The following is a 22,070-nucleotide window of genomic DNA, read 5'->3' as shown; positions in this document are numbered from 1 at the left end:
TGTTTTGAGAGATCCATTCCTTTCATCCATCATGACCAGGAAAAAGAAAAAAAAGGAAAAAAAAAAACACCTACTTGGGGGGTTAAAATTAACTCTTTGAAAATCCACCATCATCTCTCCTGTCTTGATCTAAATCACAAATTGGCCCTCTTATGATCTGCATGAGAAAAGCAGGCCTGGGATGATGTGGAGATGGCCTGCTCCAGCCAGGCCTGTGGGTCTGATGAAAGCACCGCCACCTTTGATGTTATGACAGGGACTGATGAGTACTTCACACCGCGTCTTCTCTTGATCTCATGCATTTGCTGGGTGCGTGTATGTGGCTGTGTATTTTTAGAAAGTAACCGTAAGCTCATGCATAAAGTATAAACTCCCGTACGCATAAGCAAGTTGTTATGTGCAGCTTATATTGGCAGACAGATAAGAGAGGCAGAGTCACCCTATAGGACACGAGTAGCTGTAAGCTTTTTGTTATTTGTCTGTGTACGATGTATAAAGAAATCTTTGCTTGAACCAGTGCACAGGGCTGCAGATCAGTATGAGCCTGTGCAAACAGAAACACCATCTTATATTCTCTGATTTAAGTTTTTCTGTGACGTGTTTTTGTTCTATAGTCTTTTATTGTGTCTGTGTCTGTCCACAGCACCCGCCAGTGTTACCTGCTGCTCGACATCTTCAACCCAACAGAGCATGAGCTCACCGTCAGCGCCAAGAACAACCAGGACCTGGTTCTCCATGCCAGCGAGTGCCAGAGGTGAGTGTGGTCATCATATGTCCCATATGAAGCAAAATGTCTCCCTAGGTCTCACGATTGTGTAGTTTAATGATTTCTCTGTATTGGTTTATCTTCAAGACATTAAAGCAACATACTGAGCTTAATTCATGTTTTCACCAATGATCTAAACATCAGATAGGCTTTCGCTGACTGATATCGCCCAAAGCAAAGCTTTTTTCGTTGATCTATCTACATCCTGCCTTCCAGGCATCCAGCATATGGACTTGTGCAGGGCAAATGTTAGCTCGGAGAGTTTCTTCTTCGTAGGTTTCTGTGTTCGGTCTGTGTTTATAGGCGTCACCTGTGGATGTTTTGTGGAAAAGGAGGGGTTTTGAACAACAGAGTCGATCAATAGAATCGTGATTAGGTCTGATCAAGAATATTTTTAATGGATTTTAAGTACCATTTATGATTCACAAATATTTCATCATTTCGTCAAATAATTTTATTTGTCTGCGTTTTAGTTTTGATTCTTTTCACAGTTTTCTTCTTTGCCACTAAGAAAAAAAAATGAGGAAAGCCTAAGTCAGGGTAAAGAACCCTAAAGTTTCTCTCCCGTTTTTCACCTTCTCCTGAGACGCAGTCATACCTGCACACGTGCACATACATAGCACTTTCTCTCCCCGTTTCTGTAGATTACCTCAGCCTCTCTTGCTCAACTTGCCATTTCACTGGAAAGTGGCAAATTATGATTCCTGTCAGCACTCGTCTCTCCGGTGCATCCTTAGCTACGAGCAGAGGTACACTGGTGGTGACTCATAGGCCTTTCTCCACAGGGGTGGAATGTTATTATTTGAAGGGAATTAGAGGGTGGAAAGGGATCTTTTCAAACACAGCCAAACAGCTCATCACTCAGCTCACTCCAAATCATCTTTCCAATGCAGAAATGAGCTGTTAAGAACAACAAGCTCACTGTCCCAGCATTTTCTAACTTTTATTGTCTACAAAAAAGCAAAGTCTTCAGAAGTTTCTAATGAAAGGCGCATTTAGAGATACTGTTTTATTTACCCCCGTGTTTTATGGATTAGCTGGATGCAGTGGTTTTTATCATTAGGAAGGTTTCCAGCCACCTGTTTTTCTGCATATTTTCACTGTGGGCATTAAAAACATGGAATGAGACCAGAAATTTGAAAACATCTCAAAATCTCTGGAGTTTCTGCTGTAACTTGTAGTTCAGTTTGCTATGTTCAACAAAGGTGTTTCTGTCAATAAACTATGTCCAATGTTGACTAGCTACAGTTTCAAATGAGCTCCCGAAACAACACTATGATTTTTCTCCAGCTGCACACGCTGCACAGCCAGGTCAGGCTTTGATATAGTACATGTGCTATCATACCCACAGTGGAATCAGTGCTTAATGACTGCTGGTTAAATCCACCGTGCTCCTATCTCTGCCCTGCCCTGCTCTGCTCTGCTCTGCTGTGCTTTTTAAATATATGGATACCAGAGAATGAAGAAATGCCTGCCAATGAAAAGCACAATTGTGCTGCCATTTCGCTGTTTTCAGGAGCATCTTAAAAGAGATTCAGATTTCAAGGTCTCATGCTGTTTATCCATTTACTACCCACCGCTCTGTCTGTGGAACACGAGCGCTGTGTACGCCTTTACCAGACTGAAAGTGCTATAAAAAAGTTGCTTGAATACGAACATGCAATTTATGTAGTGAAAGATCAGGCTCTGGTCCTTTCAGCGGTTGTAGCTATTTTTTTTTAAATAAATAAATAAAACTAAAAAAAAACAAACAAACAAACCCCTGAACAGTGGTGGAATGTAATTAAGTGCATTTACTCAAGTACTGCACTTAAGTACAGTTTTGAGGAATGTTTATGAAATAAAACTCAGTATTCAAGATTAAACCAGTGATTTCCAGCCTTTCAAATGTATATTTGAGTTGTTAGCAGCTCCACTAAAGAGATATTTCCCCTCTAAGTGGTTTCATTTCAATAAGTGTTTGAGCCTCAAAGAAATAAAATTCTCAGTTATTTCTCAAAAGCAAAGATTAGAGGAAAGTCTGAAAACTGAATATGAATTTAGTTATCATGCACCAAAAAAATAAAATATCAATCACAGGAGACAGTTTTTTTTGGAACAAGTTTTTTGTTTTTTCTTATACTTCTGCAGATTTACTTAAAGCCAACGTATTGAAACTAACATTCTTTAGTTGAAATATTCTCCAAAACGTATCTTAATGTGGAGAGGTGCTGTCAAAGGCCTCTGTGACCCACACTCATTAAACAGCCTGGCACCAGTGAAGAGATATTCCCCTCTAAAGTTTTTTAGTGAGCCCTTCTAACCAATCAGAGAAGGCCAAAGTCAGGGGTGGGAGCTCACGGCTGTCAATCAATATGTGAATGCGCTTCTGGTCTACTGCTCCTCTTGCACCGCAGCTTTCGTGCTATTATCTGCTGATTCCTGCATGAGCTGAGATGGTGAATGTGATGAGGATGTAGGTGAAGGACTGAGAGGAGCAGGAGGAGGAGGGAGGAGCAGAGTATTTGTTTTTCAAGTCTCCGACTTGTTCAGTCGTTCAGTTTCTTGAATTTGCACGTTGTAGCTCTGAGTAGTATTTTGCAGGACTTTTACAGTGTATTTTTAGAGTATTTTACAGTAATGTTTTGTTTCTAAAGTAAAGGATCTGGTTACTTTTTCCACCAGTGTCCAGGGACAATGCACAGGAGAATATACAACTCAAACTCAGTACAGGGGTTGAACAGAATCGCCTAAAACAAATACAACTATTCTCAGATAGAAGTTTTTATTATGACTCTTAGTTTTAGCGTATTTTCTTCAGCTCTTTTAAATCAGTCCCTCTGACACTGTTATATAACTCTACCCATTTCTCATTGATACAATCACAAAGTCAATGTTATACATAAGAACCTAAGTAGCAGTCAGAATGCATAATGCGCCAGTTCTATAATTGATTTTTTTTTTTTTTTTTTTTAAATGCTGCCTTTCTAGAAACTGATACAATATGACACGATGTGCCTCTGAGGCAAAAAATGTCAAGTCTGGTAACAACTGCAGATGTATATATATAGACCTACATGTCTTTTTTCCCCCCTTTGACTGACATTCCCTGTAGACACAGTCGTTGCCTTTGACTCCACCGATCAGCTCTCCTATCCTGTTGAGATTTCTTTTGAAGCCTGACAGACACATAAATTCATTATCAGAAGATTAACTCAGATCCAGCTTATTGATTCTTTTTACATCATACCATATTTCTGTAGACACCCCATACGAGGCAGAGAACAGTGGGTGCAGCTCTGCTCGTCCCCAGCTCAGTTTTTTTGGACAACATGCTGATCATTTCCTTTGACATGCACCCAGCGCACGCACGCATTATTCAGAGCTGGCTAGGATTTTGCATACAGAGAGAAACAGGGCCGGGGACTCGAAGATCTTTGTCTGCTGAACCATATTGTGCTTGTCTCTCCAACTCATCCTCTCTCAACATCAGAAGGCCCTGTCATTTCATATTTCTTTCCTGTTCAATGATGAATGAGGTGTCAGGCGCAAGATGTTTTCTGGAGTCTTCATCCAGGACTGGTGAAGCTAAGGCTCCGACCTGACAGCTGCAAAAATGACTCTGTCAATCATCCGCACTTTCCTTCTAAAACAAATGATTTTTAATTGTTTACATTGAGCCTGTTCATGGCTGTACAAATAGAAATGGGTGAAAAAGCCTCCAGGCATGGAGGGAAATGTAGCAGGAGTTTTAATAGGTTCTAGACCTGTGTTTGTGTGAGGGGAGCATGAGGACAGCAGCAGGCAGCTGTTTCCATCTTCTACAGTCACATTCAGAGAGTAACAGGAGATAACTTTTTACTGAATGAACAGAGATAACAGGACATGAAGAGAATGTGCGCTTTTTCTTTTCACTTTTTTTGCGCTTAGATCTTGCAGATTTTCGTATAGGTATGGTGTTCCTAATAAAGTGCTCAGTAAGTGTATATCACAGTGATTAATGGTCTGTGATGAAAATTCTGACTGTAAAAGTTTCAGCAGAGATTCTCTGAAACGTAGCATTCATTCATCAGTATGCTTCACCATGCGCAGTAAAGAATGGTTTCGGTGAAATGACTAATCCACCCTACAATTATTCCTCTGTGTCTGCTTTTTTAACCACCTTGAGCGGAGAAAAATGATCAGGCTCTAATGGTCACTGCTCTGCATAAACAGCATGTAAATCAGCACCTCTCTCTCTCTCTCTCTCTCCTCTCTCACTTTATATTCTTTCATTTGAGGTAACAAAAAAAGGAGTGATCCTGTGTACAGCCAGACAGCCCTGACCTTTCTGCGACTGAGTCTCTGATCTAATGAGAAAATTATGATGAGACGAGGCAAATTAAAAAATTTCTGTTATTAATATGAATTGAAAATAAGAAATGTTGTCCAAGATTGTCAGGCTGAAAAGTCATTTCCATAAAACAAGTTCTTAAGCATTGCAATTATGTGGGTTTGGCTGCAAGTCAGTCAAGTCATTTGGTGAGTGATTCTTTTGTGTAGGATGGGTTTGATGCAAGTGTTTGAACAGTATCTAATTATTATTAGATTAGACTGCCTTGAGGCACTTGTCTCTAGCTGTCAGCTATACAAATACAGCTGACAGTGGGAGAATATCCTCAGTCACCTCCTTGTGATGTGATCTCTCTCAGCCCGTCCTCAGCATATTCTTGATACAGTATATATAAATATATATGTATGGCAGACTTAGCTCTTTTGTACAAAGGTCAGAGTTCCTTGAGTTGTATCCCCTCCACTGAAGTGTGCGATCATTCGACACTCAGGTGGATTTGATCTACTCATCAGAGACTTGTTCAAGTAACTTGCATCTAGTGTTCACCTGTTACAAATAAGGCTGTGCCTCATGTTTCCAGCAGCCCATTGTTCACTAAGTATTATAGTGATAGTGGGAAAAATGTTTTCTAAGTAAAGAGGGACTTTCTCAGTGTCGAATCATCCTCAGATGATGGTCTCAGAGGACGAGTATCAGTTTCTAAACCACTTCTCAGGAGGGGAAATGAGGCCAAACGCTTGGAGCGGGCTGAGAAATACCAGCATTTTACAGTGGAGGAAAAACTCCTGTTTACTGATGGATTCATATTTGAGATTTTATGGCAGTAACAAAGTGTGTGTAAGGTCATTAAGGCAAAAGAGGTGGACAAACCAAATGGTGAGATATTCTGAAATTCATGTACATTATTTGTAATGAAAAAAATAGTATTACATCCAGCACAAATAGACATTATAAGCTGAAACTGCTGCTAGTCGGGGGCTATTTTTAAGCTTGGCATCATCTTTTAAAGCTGAATATTCTTCATTGTAATGAAGATAACACTGAACGCTGTGGATGTTCTCAGACTTGAAAATCATCCAGTGTCTTTTTCTTTTGCCAGCAGCAGGTTGCTCTCAGACCTTCTTGATCCCAACCCCCCCCACTCTGCATCAACACCACAGCTGTGTCTCCCAGGGGATTTAAACAGGCCTTTGGGGGTGTACATCTCATCACAGCAGCAACCCCCCCCCCCCCCCCCCCCCAGGCACTAACTAGTTCCCTCTGCCGTCCACCATTACCATTGCAGAGCCAGCTCATTAATACCCCCTGTAGTAGAGTGGTGGGTTAGCGCTCGCTGCAGCAGTTTCTCATTTTTAGTCCATGTCTCCTCTCCATTCGCCATGCCTTTTGGCTCTGCTGGATCGGTGCTCACAAGGGCAGACACGCCTCATTGCATGAGCTTTTCAAACAAAGCTTGTTTCCATGGTGACCACCTTTCCCCTTCTTGTGCTACTTTTTATGGCAGCAGAGCACATAATGCATCTGCAGTCAGTTATCCCATCTTCAGCAGTCCCAGCCTAGTGTGAATATTATCATGTGATAAAAAAAAAAAAAAAAATCACAACCTACATATCAAAGCAGCCTTTTTCTCACTCTGTGGAAATAGTTTAAGGCTCATTACATGAACAAAACCATCTCTAATCACAACAACGCATGCATCTGCTGAGAATAGGGCAAAGGATCTTCCCACAAAGATGAGAACTCTCTGCTGAGATGTACATCTGCTGCTGCTCGACCTCTCACTGAGATTCAGCCTCACACCGCTGTCGTGTTTTCTCTGCATCTTTCGTTTTTGTTTTTTTTTTTTTTTTACCCCCTTCACACATTTTCTTGAAATACTGTGTTCCCTAGGGGGCGTTTTAGCCCTGTTGGCTGACTGGAGGTGGGCTGCTTAAGGTGGTAGAACACTGAGGTCTCTCTGCACCCACATGTACTTTATACAATACTGTTTTGCTAAAATCACTCCAGCTGGCTGCCTCCTGCTAGTCATTTGGCACAGTCATGTTTTTATATTATTGGTATTCTGGAGATGTGAAATGTGCTCTCCACCCAATCCATATATTCATATAGAAGGATATTGCAGATTTATCTGTCTCACAGCCATTTCCTTCTCCAGTCACCTGTAAGTCTATCGACCTTCAAATTACTGTTAAGCCTTCCTGTGCTGTCAGTGGACTGTCCCCCTCACTTACATTAACTATAATGTAGTGTATTATTGTTATTTACAAACTGCAACATCCCTGGTTCAAACCCAGCTGAGGACTTTAGTTGCATGTCATTCCCTTCTATCTCCCCGTGCCCTGCCTCTCTCTCTACTGTAGTGTCTAATAATGGCAAAACGCCCCAAAAAAAGCTCCTAGGTTTCAGCAGCAGAGATAAAAATAGCTCACTCTGTCAACTCTAGTAATAGTCTACAAAGCCTCAGTTCTAATGGCAGCCAGCACGTCTGCACAAAGGCATTCTTCGATACCTATCTGCATATAGTAATTGGCTGTGAGCATTCGTCTTTTTTTTTTTTTTTTTTTTTTTTACAGCAGCTCATCATAATGAGCGAGACGGGGATGGATGGAGCGCCGCTGCCTCTGCAGCCGCTGCAAACAACGGGTTACAGAGTCAGCCGCAGTCTAAAAATAGACTGTTGCTCTCGCCTGCCTCTGCACGGGCCTCTATGGATCTCCGCCCTTAAGCTCTTGCACGTGAACTAAAAATAACCCTCTTTGTGAAAACATACACACAGACTCTGGGTACGTTCTTCGCTCTCAGCTTCTCCCCTGGTGACATAGCACAAACGCTGGCGGTTAAAAAAGATGTGAAAAGGCTCTGATGATATGTTGATTGCAAATAATTTGTTGTTCCGTAGCAGGCTGTGTAGGGTATAATTCAAGCGGTACACATCGCTCACAGCAGGCTCACAGTCACACACCTGGGAAAACCTACACAGATACTAGTAAAACCACAAGACGACTATAAAACATCTCATCATCAAAGTTAAATACTTCTACACTCAATTGCAGTGTAGTTGTAGCTGTGATACTACAGCAACAGTAGGTGACTGGAAGCAAGTTACAGCAACATGTATAAAGCATCAGCATCAGAATATTCTGTATAAATTATTTGTTTTTACAGAATCAAATTTCTCGCATCCTCCCAGCTCTGATGTGTTTGAACTGGCTGTTATTTTTGTGTCCACGGCGGAGTTTATAGACCTCGCAGTTGAAATGATTCACAGCCTCGCAGTGGCCAGATGAAAGCGACCCCATATGCTTTAATGTGATTATCATGTACTTTTGGTCTGATGCAACACAGCATTTAATTGGGGAGGGGTCATTTCACTGTGACCGGCTCATCCTAAGACAGCGTTATGACTGCCATTAAAAAAAAAAAAAAAAAAAAAAAGGCTTCACTGCCACAGCTTCCTGCAGGATGGTGGTAATTAGCAATTTAGTGTCAGAAGTCACACCCGGTGGACACGGTGATATTTAGCGATACGAGTTGCTTTTGGATGGTTTTTTTCTTTTTTGGCAGAAAAAAATGAAATGACAGCGATCTCAGCCGCCTCTGCTAGAACATCCTAATACCTACCCAAGTGCTGTGAAACTGCATTTCACTGTGTTCAGATAAGACAAGTGACAAAACTACTGCAGCTATTCTAAACTCCAAACAATTTTTTTTATGATTGGTTTAGTGGTGAGCAGCGTCAACTTACAAAATGAAGTTACTGGTGCACTTGGTTTTTGTCCAGGTGAATTGGACTCTAAACAGCCCATAGTTAGGAGTGTAGGTCTGAATGTGATGAACGAAACTACTGATAAACTAATTTCTGCTAATGTTCATGAATTATAGGTCCCACAGTATAAAGAGAATTCACATGTTGCACCAGCAGCTAAAATAAAAACATTATCTGGACATCCCCAGGTTAAACTGATTTGTATTTCTGTAAATTACTGCGATTTAAGTTTATTTTTGACGACTGTGCATAAGGACATGATTTGCCTCTTGTGAAAAGCTTGTATGCGCAGGAGTTCAGTGATATTAGTGGAATAGTCAAACAGGTGTTGCCGGTAAAATGCCGGGACATCCACTAACCGCTCACTGGGATACACACATGATCCCAGTGACAAGTGTCATCTACCTCCACCATACCCACCTTTTTAATGTGAACAGTTACTTTCATATATAACTCATTTACAACAGGAAATTCATGTGTGTTTTACAGGAAATGTAACACTGCCCAGATTTCATTTGTTTTTTTTTTAACATCATAATAATGAAACAAATGCTTGATTGTGATAGTTATTTGTTAGATAATTACAAAGAATCACAGCATCTGATCTTATTTCTCCTTGTTGATGGCTTTATTCAACCAAAATATAATTCACTGAGCAATAATCTTTAGGTGGAATCTGTTCCAACATGCATTGCTTGGCAGGAGCCATGAAAATAACACAGGACATGACTGTGCCTTATGCTATGTATCTCTGTCTGATACACCTCTGCTTTGCCTCTGCTCTCACTGAGAGTCAAGCTCATTGTGAGTCATCAAAATACCGAGTAGATGCAGGCTAGAAAACAAAAAAAACATTGTTTGCACCTGATGAAAATGCTACTTGGCCAGTACAAAGTGCCCCCCCCCCCCCCACCTCCTACCCCACCCCTCCGACTGACACATGCAGACAAGAAAATAGACCTCTGTATCTGTATGCATGCCATGAACACAGATAATGCTGCTTCTTTCTGCAGATCAAGCCTGCACCATCTGTGCATGTCTTTGTTGGGTTTATTCGAACGCTTTGAGCAGATAGAACTTTGGGGTGAAATTGTTGCTTCCATCCATCCTTTCATCCATTCATTCACCCATCCATCCATCCATCCATCCAATCTCTCATCTACCCTTGCCGCCTTTTTCAGTGGAGGAAATAAAGGCCAAACAGGCTGTTATCAGCGAGGGGCTGTAGGGAGGCAGGCAGGTGAAATGGACTGGGAATAAGGCCTAGAGATGTTCCACGGTGGCCCCAGCTCAGCACACAGGTTGTTATTAAAAGCCTTGTAATAGCTAGATTAGTCTCCAGATATGGCCTAATCCTTGAAAGACTCCACAATCAAATCAATGGAAAAGGAAGACGGTGGGAGTGGTGGTGGGAGAGGTCGGCCTGTTAATGCTCTCCTCCTTTAGTAAGAAGCTCTTTTAGAGGTGTTTGGGTCTTGGATGTGGTCTTTGTTGCAGTTAAAACCACTGTGGGCTTACATATGCTTTTTTTTTCCCTATTACATTGTTTTTATTTACACCGCTTTGCTTCTTCACCACAGTAGTTTTTATGGACCTTTTGAAGTGTTTCTCCTGTTTTTAAATTAGGTTTCATTGCAGCAGAAAGTGGTTTAAACTTTCCAGAAAACCACCAAGGATGGAAATATTGGTTCTAATAAGAAGTTCTCAACAGGTTTGACTTCCTAAATATATAGCCCTCAAAAATCAAAGGAACATTTATCAGCTTACAGAGTTTTTACAGTGACAGTTACAGTGCTGCCATTCCCAGTGTCATAAAACTGTTTGTAAGTCAGTTGCACTGTCCAGTGCACAGTGTAGGTAACTGGTATTTACCACGTAGTGAGCACATTTAAAATCCATTCAGAACATCATTTTTAAATACAAGAGCACAATTAGCCCGGTGTTAGTACTGTATATATTGCTGTGCCCAAGCTTTTGTTAGCCTCTATTTTATAGTGTAGCCATTGTTCTCCTTTTAGTCTATTTTTTGTGTGTAGCATAGAAGTCTCTAAAAGGATTACGAGTTAGCTCCTAATCAACAAATCAAATCCCACCAAATGAATTCTGTCATATGAGAAAATTCCTCATGCGGCCAGTTTAACATGAAGTCAGTGTTAGGGTGAATCAAGTTGATTGGAAATGTAAAATACTCCTTTCACTGCTGTAATGCTAAATGTTTGTTCTTATTCCTTGGAAAACATTCCTTTCCATATTACTTTCCATTTGTCAGTTTGGATGTCGGGTGTCTGGCTGTTCGTCATTATCTGCGCGAAGAAAACCAGTCCCAGGCTTTGCCAGACAGCACCTTCCCATTTAGGGTCCATTTGCATTGTTGGAACGTGGTATTTTTAGACTTAGTGTGTAATGTGTGCTTTTGAAGATGAACTGAATGAAAAGCAGCGCCCATTTGAAGATGGGACTTCAGTCAGTGACATAAGCCTTGTGTCCGTAATCTTCAAAGGTGGACGTATTTGAGTGTGGAGCAGCAAGACCAGGAGCTTTCCTTTCGTCTTTGTTTTGAAGTCTTAATTGTTATTTAATTTTGTGTTCTGCTTTGTTGGAAAGGCTGTGAAATGATAATTGCATTGCCTTCTCTCCTCCACCTCACTTTGATGAATGTGCGTCTCTGGACCCGTCAAGAGTTTTTTTTTTTTTTTTCCTTCCCATAGTGTAATTTCATTAATGATTTGCAATAGTATATGTAAGAAAGGTGAGGTAACAGATTACCTGCAATGAAGCACACAGACTTATCTAAGATACCGGAAACTATAATGATCAGACTTTCTGAATCAAATCACCTGCTATAAAAGGATGGCTTTTATGATTCGATACAGGGTTCATATAATCTCTGTTAATCTCTGGTAATTCATCATTTGAGAGCTGAATTGCGATACCTATAGAACAACGCACAACAAAGCCCCGGCCAGTGCAGCCAATTTCACTGTTCTCTGTCCGTGTTACTCGCAGTGAAAATGACTCCTCAGGGAGCCGCCGTGGCCTCTGAACCGAAATCCAGAGATGAACCTGCTGATCAATACATGGATCCACTGTGTTTTGCCTATTGAACAGCATGAGAAAAAAAAAAACGCCTAAGCACATGTGGCCTCAGCTCTTAAGTATGTTCACTATGAAATCATTTGCATCGGTCAGCGTGGTTCCTGTCAAAGCAGCGATTCATCACGGCTTAAAAACAGGAAGTGTCTGACTGAAACAGTGCTTTTAGAAGAACCTCTCATAGCGAGTTGGCTTCCCGTGGAGATGGATGTCCGGGTAATTTGCTGCCCACCTCAAAGTCACAGTGTCATTTCTCTAAGTAGGGAATGATAGGAGTGCTGAGGGCATGGAAAAATGGTCTGCAGGTTAGACTGTTTTTGTCCTGGTCTCTCTGTGTGAAGATGGTGTCTGTCTCCCAGTTAAACACTTGAAGTGAAGCCCTATCACTCACCATGACACCAGTAAGAGGTCTGAGACTTTTCTTCTGTTCCTGTGAAGTGCTTCTCTATTGTGCCTATGCTACACTGTTGAAGTCTGATACATATCTCCAAGTTTGGTGATGTTTAAGCTTTCAGATCGGTTGAACTACTGCTGCTGTTTTAGGCTAAGAAAATCTTCCTTCTTCCTATGATATAGAATCTTTTTCTTTCTTTTTTCTTAAACAACAAGCAGAAAAATAAAACAGGTCATAGTATTTCTCAGGACTTGTTTTCATATTTACTCATCCAGTAGATTTGGAACAACATTTAACATTCAATATGATAAACAGACCAGAGCTATGAGAGTGAATATGGGACTTACTTTGCCCAATAACAGTATTAACTCAATGTGAACCATATGTAGCTCCATATATTCTGGATGTGTAAATAGGCATCTGTTTGCTGACATGGTAATAGAAATGTGTCAGTGTTGTGTGCACTGTGTATTCTGCTGCAGTGTATACTTGCTGATATTTTATGGTGTTTTGGTATTTTACTGAGGCAGAGCAGCTTCTTCCAGGGGGGCCTCGACCAGCGGTCCACCTCATCCCTTATTCCTCTTCTCTTATCTCCCCTTTCCCCGTAGGATATCCCCATCCAATGTCTTTCTGGTCTTCTGAGATTTGTACACTCAGAGAAAGACTATGTCCAGTTGATATCTTCATATTCGAATGCAGGGCCTGAATGCTGTGGGGCTAATTAAAGGTGGGCTTTGGGGCCATTTTAATGAGCGCAGGTGTGGACTGAGCTTAGTTTGTTGCATCTACACTTTGAATCCTGGATGTGGCACTTGATGTAACCTCGGGCAACGAACACTGTGGCTCTTGTTAATAAATAACTTAGAAACACCCTCGGTGTGGAGGGGGAAGCTTGGGCCTAAGGGTGTTTGTTCAGACTAGATAAATAATTTATCACTTGCCAAACCACACAAATCAGTCTGCTTTGGTTGTCATCAGGCAGAAATGTAAGCAAGGTTTTCCTTGGAAATATTCTGTAGATGAAGATGAGCATAGACCTCTGTGATCTATTGAGGGTTCAGGTAGAAATGGGTAGTGTAAATGGATAAAGCCTGTTATTAAATATGTAGTTCACCTAAACATATTTTTAGTATAAAATATTCAACCTTCATCTGAACAGGGCATTAGAGGGGTTCGCCTGAAATGAGTACTACGCTAATAGGTTTTATTGACCTCTGAAATGGTTTTGCTGTTTTTCAATAGTCTCCCATTAGGTTTTGTTGTAGTGGATTTTGGGTTTGTTGACATCCTGTTTTTATTGTAACTCAGTTTACATTTGTTGGAGCTGGGGCCGAGTCCTGCCAGCTCTTCATCTCCTTCAGTGATTCTTTATTGAGTCCTGAGTAAAAATGTCAGGAGGAGTAAACAGCACAGTACAAAGAACAGAAGTAGTCACTACATCACCAAGCTTCTAGGACCACACACATCTGTCTATGTCTGCCACGTCCAGTATGTTCTATATTTTTGTGTTTGGCTTTTGGTTTCTATGAATTGTATGACTGTTATCAACAACTGAGCAAATTTAAAAATCCAAAATTTAAAATATTCTGGGCTCAGACTCTAAATTAGTATTGAAATTAGCTAATTAAACTTATATAAACTTACTTCCTTTTTTTTTTTTTTAATTGCTAATGGATCAATTGTTACTTTTCTGTATTTTTTGTGGTTGTGAATAGAACATTTTTAGGTTTTGGACTCTTCATTTGGCAAAGTAAACATTTGTCTGTCTTAGGCTCTAAGAAATTTTCATGAGGAATCGTCACTTTTTAAAATAGATAGATAGATAGATAGATGTGTTAACTGAGAAAAATAAGTAACTGTTTATTGAAAACCAAAATAATTGTTAAGTAGAATACTTGCATTAAAAGCTTTGACTTTATTGAAGAATATATATATATATATAGAATATATATATAGAATATATATAGAATATATTGAAAATCACCCAATCTGCATCTTAGCTCAGACATTCAGTTTTCAGCAGCTTCGAATTCATAAATGTGGGCCCTCAGATGTCTGTCATTTGAAGCATTATTAACTTATTTATGAAGTTTCAAATGACAGTTATGTAACTGTCATTCCCAGAGTCATAAGACAGACGCTGTGGAATTTCCTTCTGGCCAGTCAGAAATTATATAAGTATAAACCTATATGTCTGAGTGCTTTCCTCATCTCCTGTTGCAGAATGGCCATCCAGGTGGACAAATTTGACTTTGAGAGTCTGCCACAGCCGGACCAGGAGACAGCTCGCTTCACTAACCCCAAACAGCTGGAGGAGGAGCGACAGCACGCCCAGGGCTGCCAGATCAACAGCAAGCTGGGCATCCGTTGGAGCATCATATCCTTCCAGTGGCTACATGTGTGCTAGAGCTATATAAGAGAAAGCAGCCTGACCTGATTATTGCTAGATAGATGGCAGATATAGATGATAAAGGTTTACATTCATAGGTAAGTGTCCTTGGGATGTCCTGACCCAGCTACTGGTCAGAATCTCCAGTAGTTTAGAGTGGTTAAATAGAGTTAGTCAGTGTTGCATCTATTGAATGTTGTTTGTTGACATCAGCCAGATCAGAGATACAGGACATCTGGATCTTACATCTGGAAGCCCTCTGGCCAGCAGGGAACTTGTTCGCCTACACTGACAGATGGGAAAGCGTATGGTGGAGTACTTGCCACTCTGACACTGTGAAGTGATGTCTTTGTGTGTGTGAGTGTGAGTGTGAGTGTGAGTGTGAGTGTGTGTGTGTCTGTGTGGGTGTGTAATTGTGCCACATATTCACATTAGTATGATGTAACACTTTCCCATAGGTCCTAGTTTGTGGGCAAGCTTTGTGGTCCATCCGAGGTAATCTTTGACACCAGCATTGTCAGCGTGCTGCTCTCTGTGTTCTCCTTTCCCACCGGGACACAACCTCTCTACTCCTTCACACACAGTTGTCTCCTGGCCTTTTCATGTACAGTACATGTTCACCACCAACACACTTACTCCCAGAAATCAAAAATGTATAGGTTTAAAATTGTAGCAGAGATGTGAGCTGGGTTAGTATTTGTGGTCTGTGGGGTTGTTAACAGACACACTACACTGTGTTTTAATACCCTCCGTTTTTTTTTTTTTTTTGTCTGTCTCATACATTAGTGCGTGTGTTATGTGTGTTAAAACCTTGGCAGCCATGACACTGACAATAGAACTTTTATTGAAATGAGGGAACAAGGGAGTTAGGAACTAACCTGAGGACATAAATAAGGAGCTTAAACTTCCTTTAACACATGCTTGTTCCCACTGCACTTGAGGAACTGTAAATATCAGGCAAATTAAACCGCTGACATTAAAAAGCAGTAGCTTTGTTCAAGACATAAGAAACCTGATATATATTTTTCATGCAGTAGAACAACAAATCAAAAGACTAAATTCAGGAAAGGAGACATGCAGAGACGACAAAAGAGATTAAAAACGAGAGAAAGACAAGAGCCATTTTTACATTCTTTGAGAATTCAACCTTAATTTCCACCTCCAACATTAATGGCTACTCCTGCGAAACCATATTAGTGTTAGATTAGCCTGTTTTCTATATCTTGTTAATAAGCAAATAAACCTTGTAGGAGTTATACAACATTATAAATCACATCATGACAGGACCTTAAAATGTTATGTCTGAAAAAAATAAGATAATATGAAAACAACATAGACATCAAGATGACTACACTGGCAGTACAAGACTACTGCGCTTACAACAGTTGGCAGTTGGTTGAAAACTGTATTTCATCTTTATGTATGAAGTATATAGTATTTTGTTCATGCTGGAGGATTACACAAAATATAACAGGAGACATCTGGGAAACTCACGCTGCTCACAAAAAAATAAAAATAAAAACCAGAACAAGAACAAGAAAGAAATGCACATTTACCTTAGGCGGAGGTGCTGCACAAGGCAGTGGTGGGGGTCTTACTACCTGCAGATATATAAGAGAAGGATTGAATTCTCCAAACAAATCACGGCACCCTGCTTTGTTAGAGTCGAGAAGTTAAAAAGCCTTTATTACAGTGGCTTCGTGATTTAAAAAAAGACCAGCATACATTTACTGTTGCACACTAGGTGTATCAGGCTCAAAAGGCTCCCTTTGACCAGTGACCAGCGACTTTGAATATGGCAGGCTGAGCCCTAGGCCGTTAAAAGGTAGTAACTCATGAGCACGGACTGTTTGGGCAGTGAGAAAGTCAAAAGCCAGGTTCCTGCAGACAAGAGTCTGATTAAGTTCATGAGTTTCATAACACATTCCTGCTGAAAAGAGCTACTAGTCATCATGCACAATTGTGCCTTGTACCAGCCCATAACTCATCAGTTGGCAGTTACCGGGTGCACATATTTAGAGATTTAAGAACTGCCTGTCAGATTGTTGGTGAGCATGGTGTGCAATTAATGATGAATCCAAACTCTGAGCTACTGAAGTTGCCATTATATTTTTTCCTTTTTATGAAGGCGTAAACACTCCCATCATTATGAGCATTGTTTTATCTACAAGTAATTTGGCAGCGTGTAGGCAAGAGTGAGGAGAGAAAATGACATACAAATGTATTCCCAGCAGCAAGTCTCCTTCTACTGCAGCAGAAAACAGCCTGAAACTGCCTGTTTGATCATTTTCATCCAATTACAAACATATGTTATGGTAGTAATATGTGAATTTCAACAAGTTTCTTTTGAAGCAGGGCAGCGTATAGACAGACAGTGGACGCTGGGACACACCAAGCCGAAAAAAAAAAGAAAAAAACATTTAGAAACGAAGTAGCCCTAAATATACAGCGCTCTCTCAGGGCCAACGAGGAAAATCGAACCAAAAATGAAAAGTGAGCCATTTCACTCTTGCAACCTTCAACAGAGGAGCATTTCCTCATTCACAGCTGGAGGCCTTGAGTTCAAATAAAACTCATTCGGATGGAATAGAACTTCTATTGAGTCAGTTACTAATTCATTGTCAGTGGACCGACGCCAAAATTATCACACGATGTTATCAAGTTAAGCCTTGATGCTATCATGTCCTGCACAGAGAGACATTTCTCTGTGTGTACGTAGTGACTCAGCTGTCGGAAATCATTGGAATATCACTATGTAAATTCTGCTTCAGGCGGATTTTCCCTTTACAACGTGAAAAACTAGAGAAATAAAAGATTTGATTACAGTGCACGTCACACTCAGAGGCACTCGCTTGGCCTTCAGCAAAGTAACAGTCACTTTAATTTGTAATTTATGAGGTGCCCTCAATATTATTCCTGTTTTGTTGATGGTGTTAGTTATAGTGATTCACTCGTGGCAAAGGGCTTTGCTGTATACAGTGCTGACAGGAAGCGAAATGAAAGAAAGGCGGGAGGGGATGCTATATGCGTGTCTTCCCCTCGAGGAGGTCACTCTCCTCATGATTCATCCTTGAATGTACAGTGTGTAAGTTCATTTGTTTCTCTAAGCTGTCTTATCCAGCATTAATATCCAGCCTCACAGTTAGTTATGATTATAACTCCCTGTAAAGCTGTCGTAGCCGGCAGAGTACATCCACATTACAGTTTGTCTAATATATTGCAGCCAGCCAGAAGAAGCAGCATGTTGCCTCAAGTATAGATTTACTTCACTGGACACAAGTGTAGTTTAGGACTTATTTTATAATTATACATATCACCTTCATGGCATCAGGCTCAGCTGTAGTCCTTAAAAAAAAGTTTGTTTCAGTGACTTGTCCATGTTCCTTTGCCAGGAAGAGCTGTGATGCACGACATAAGATTATTATTCAGGACAACAGACAGAAAAGTGCTAAACTCTGAGTGATTGTTGACAGTAAGTTTAGTGGGTGGATGTTGATCATTCACACGCTGACAGAGTTTTCATGATTTCTCAGCTCTGTCGCAAATTCAGGGAATTAATGTTGAATAATATTTCTCAGTGGCCACAAATATATATATTTATGATACACTGCAGCTGAATGTGGATGTCACTCCTTATTGCAATGCTTAATTTTAGAATATAATCTTGTTTTACACAACCACCAGGATGCTAACCAAGTTTATTTTGCAGTCATTCCCATTAAACATCAGAGTTTTCTTGCAGTTTTGACAAGGTGACAAAACAATATTTACAATAAAAGCAACATTTTTACCCACAGAGGGGCTGAAAGACATGGCAGGGGAAAAAAACATCAGGGCTACCTAGCTTAGCCTGCTGTGACCCATACCTGAATAAGTGCCAGAAAATCAATGGATGGATCAATGAAAGAAACCTTTTAAATAGTGCACCATTTTTGCCCCCTTGTTTCCAGTATAGCCGTCACACCGTCACACTCCTTAGCAACATCTTAAGGCAGATGTTATGGTATAGTGAGACCAGTGCAGTGTTGTGTCACACCTTAAGATGATTAGGGTTGTTGACCTTGTATTTAATGGGAAATGCATTAGTTTTGCAGGTATTTGGTCATAAAACAAAGTCTCAGGTACATTTGAATATTGATCTGATGGTGGTGGTAGAAGACATGTCCTTGATATATCTGTAGCAGTCCATCAAACTGTCATTGAGACATTTCACAAGCCACAGTGCGTCCCTACTGTATGGTGCAGTTAATATTTTGTGTTAGTATCTGTTCAATAAGAAACACTCACACACTAGTGTTCATGTGTGGCTAATACTTTATGATGCAGTCAGATGTTAGGATGCAAATATCAGAACTTCTACAACAGTTTCCTCAGTGAAGTTTACTGTGCGTCCTCTGCTGGTGGAATCATCCAGTGTATCCAGGGTTACTCTACAATCAAGCAGGGGATCAGTAAATAAAATGAACATCCCCATATTTTGAAACGTGAGCTTCAAAGTGGATTTGGAGGGTTGCAGCAGAAAATCAGATACTCAGGCTAATGACCGTCATGCTCCTGTATCATCCAGGACACACCAGTGAGGACATACTGTTGTGGCTAAGTGCTCCTGTTACCCAACAGTTCTACTGAAACCTTGAAACAGACACTCTACGTGTTTGTGCTCCGAGCGATCAAAGCCGCAACTCTGCCATTGTTCGTTCGAATAAGATGCAGGTGCATGTTGTGACATGTGATTCATTATGAGTCAGACTTTGAGTTTGGAGATGATCCAGCAGGCACAGCCGAAGCTCTTTACAGCACAGTATGTTGTGTCTGTAAATGCCTTCTCTCCCTCTCTTCCTCTGGATGCACGCTGTACTCTCCCTCAAAGGTTAATAGACACAGGTTTGGCGCTCTGGGCGCTGCTCGTCTCACCCATTATTCCAAATGTCAGCTGTGTAAATGATCAGCGTTGTCCTTATCATCACATATTATCTGGGTAATTGCTCTCTGACAGTCGTATTTGTTTTGATGCAGTGTTCATACATCGATAGCCTTCCCTGCGATCGGCTTAATGCTGTCTTTATAGTCGGGTTATGGAGGCATGCTCTCCGTGCACCTTTGACATCTAAATGAATGTGTAACACAAAACTTACATGGTGCAGTCAATTTGTAGAGCTTTTATTATTAAAACAAATGCAGCTGTAAACTAATTTACACGTATTGTTATGGTTTTTTTGCATTACCTAGTTATATCTCTGGTCTGGTTCTAATGTCCATCTACAACTACTAATCCCAGTGTCCAATGCTTTTATGACTGATTTTGTGGTAGTTCTTGCTTAACTTTGCTGTTTTTGATATTCGTGTCAAACGAGAAGAACACATATGCTCAGATTCATCTAAGCTGCGGCTCTGCAAACCATTTTCAGAAAACTGAACCCCCTACATGACGTCCATGAGTGGATGTCTCAGAATTTCCCCTCCTCTAAATAGTGTTAAGACAGAGATCCTAATCAGAGGTCCATGCGGTGCAAATATCTTATCAAATATCAAATTTCCTGCTCCGTTCTTTTCTCTGGATAGCACTGTTTTTCATGGTTATTATTGTTTTAGCCTGTTATAATTATAGTATAATGCATTTTTTTCAAACTCCTAGTAATGTGTAAACAGCAGGGTTTCCTATGTTGATTATCTCTGGAAACTCGAAAAAGCCTCTCCATGCTGTTGTCCTTAACCACTACCACCCCTCCCTGCAGCGCTCTGGAGAGGCCAGCGTGGAGGGAGTCCTCAACCAGCTGGTCCTGGAGCACCTACAGCTTGCTCCTTTGCAGTGGGGTGAGTCCTTGTGTGTGTGTGCCTGCGTGTGTCTGCATGCGTGTGAGATGATGAGTTGTGATCACGCACTTTCCCCACAGTAATGACTGAAAGTTTGTGAACTCCGTTCCAAAGTTTTAAGAAATTTGTCAACATGAAATTGTCACTGCAACACAAAGCAATTGAAGTGAGAGAAAAAGTCTTAATCAAGCTGTCATGGCTCTTGATAAATATATTTTATTTTCATCTTCCATCTTTTTAAAATTAGACTTCCTGTTCCGTTTCCTATGAATATGTTTGACTGCCAATCACAGTTATCTATGTGGTTACATATCCATCTTCTTACCTGTCAGTTAGTGCATAAACCTCCAGAACTGGTCTCAAACCATGTTTTTTATTTGCATTCATAATGGGCTACACGCTATTTTAGAGAAGTGTAGACAGCAGCTTGGGAAACGTGTGAATCACCGGGGACACACAGAATTTGTAGGAGCACTCTTTGGTCTCACCATCTGTGATCATCTCTGAAATCACTTTTGATTTACTGCGGGTGTTTGTTTTCTGAGATTCCCGGCCTCTCGTTGGGCACTGCCAGCATTTTGATTAGTCAGCTGGGGCTGTCCTGCTTTTGCAAAAGAAGAGAAAGCAATCTGCAAAATGATGCGAGACAGCAGATCAAGCATAGAAAGGTAAAAATCTGGTGAGACAGAAATACCTGTTCTCCAGGTAGTTTGGCATTTGACGTGCACAGCCTTAAATGGGGAAATATTCCCAGGAGTAAAGCTGGTGTAACGATGTCTGAGATGAAGCCATCTTTGATCTGATATTCCACATTATGTGTACGATCTGAGTGCAAACGTTATCAGTGTTTGATTGTTTTGCTTTGTTTTTGTTTGTTTTTTTTTACCTTGTGTCTTCATCTCTGTAAAGGTAGTTTTCCCGTTGCAGCTCAGGCCTTTGCAGGCTGTGCTGATTATGAGCCAGATAATTTGCCTCAGCCCATTACAATGCCTTTATCAGGGTTGCCAAGACTATCCCAGGCTCAATTACAAGTATAGTTCAAGCATTTCCCCTGTGTCTAGTCCAACTGGATGCTTTTAATGCCATTGTTACTCTCTGCCTCACACTCACAGAGATACTGTAGATGAATAGAACTCGCTTGTCAAAAATTCTGATTGTAGTCGTGTTTAATTGCCGTGATGTTTATTGCCAAAGCTTTGTGTTCTGTTGTTTTGCCAGAAAATGAGACTGTACAACGGTAGTCTTCTTTATTTCCCTTCAGTAACATAATTAGAGATATTACTAATGCATTTACATTCAGTCAACCCTCATGGACTAGTTTTTCCACCTCTTGCAGCTCTAACAATCAGATGATTTGACCTTTTTTTATTTGAAAGTAGGAGCTGTTGCATTTCTCCCCCAAACTATTTATACTTCTCTGGGAGGTGAAAGATTCCACGTATGAAATTCTTCAATTAAACTCTCAGCTCTTAAGTAAAAATAAATCTTTTTTGCCCAAATCATGTAAGTGAGCAGGTGTGTGCCACATCTGTG

The 22,070-nt window shown here is 40.6% G+C and overlaps 1 protein-coding gene across 2 annotated transcripts in view; it reads left to right on the top strand.

Moving 5' to 3' along the window:
* trappc9 (trafficking protein particle complex subunit 9) overlaps positions 1–22,070 on the top strand; it is a 172,215-nt gene that overhangs the window by 94,149 nt on the left and 55,996 nt on the right. For both annotated transcript variants that reach the window (XM_041053407.1, XM_041053408.1), the window contains 3 exons: positions 644–754; positions 14,558–14,711; positions 20,447–20,537. In XM_041053407.1, coding sequence (XP_040909341.1) covers positions 644–754; positions 14,558–14,711; positions 20,447–20,537 — 356 coding nt within the window. The remainder of the gene's footprint in view (positions 1–643; positions 755–14,557; positions 14,712–20,446; positions 20,538–22,070) is intronic.

Source organism: Toxotes jaculatrix, chromosome 13 (assembly GCF_017976425.1).
Source record: "Toxotes jaculatrix isolate fToxJac2 chromosome 13, fToxJac2.pri, whole genome shotgun sequence".
Taxonomy (NCBI): Eukaryota; Metazoa; Chordata; class Actinopteri; family Toxotidae; genus Toxotes; species Toxotes jaculatrix.
This window is presented reverse-complemented; position numbering and strand designations above follow the sequence as displayed.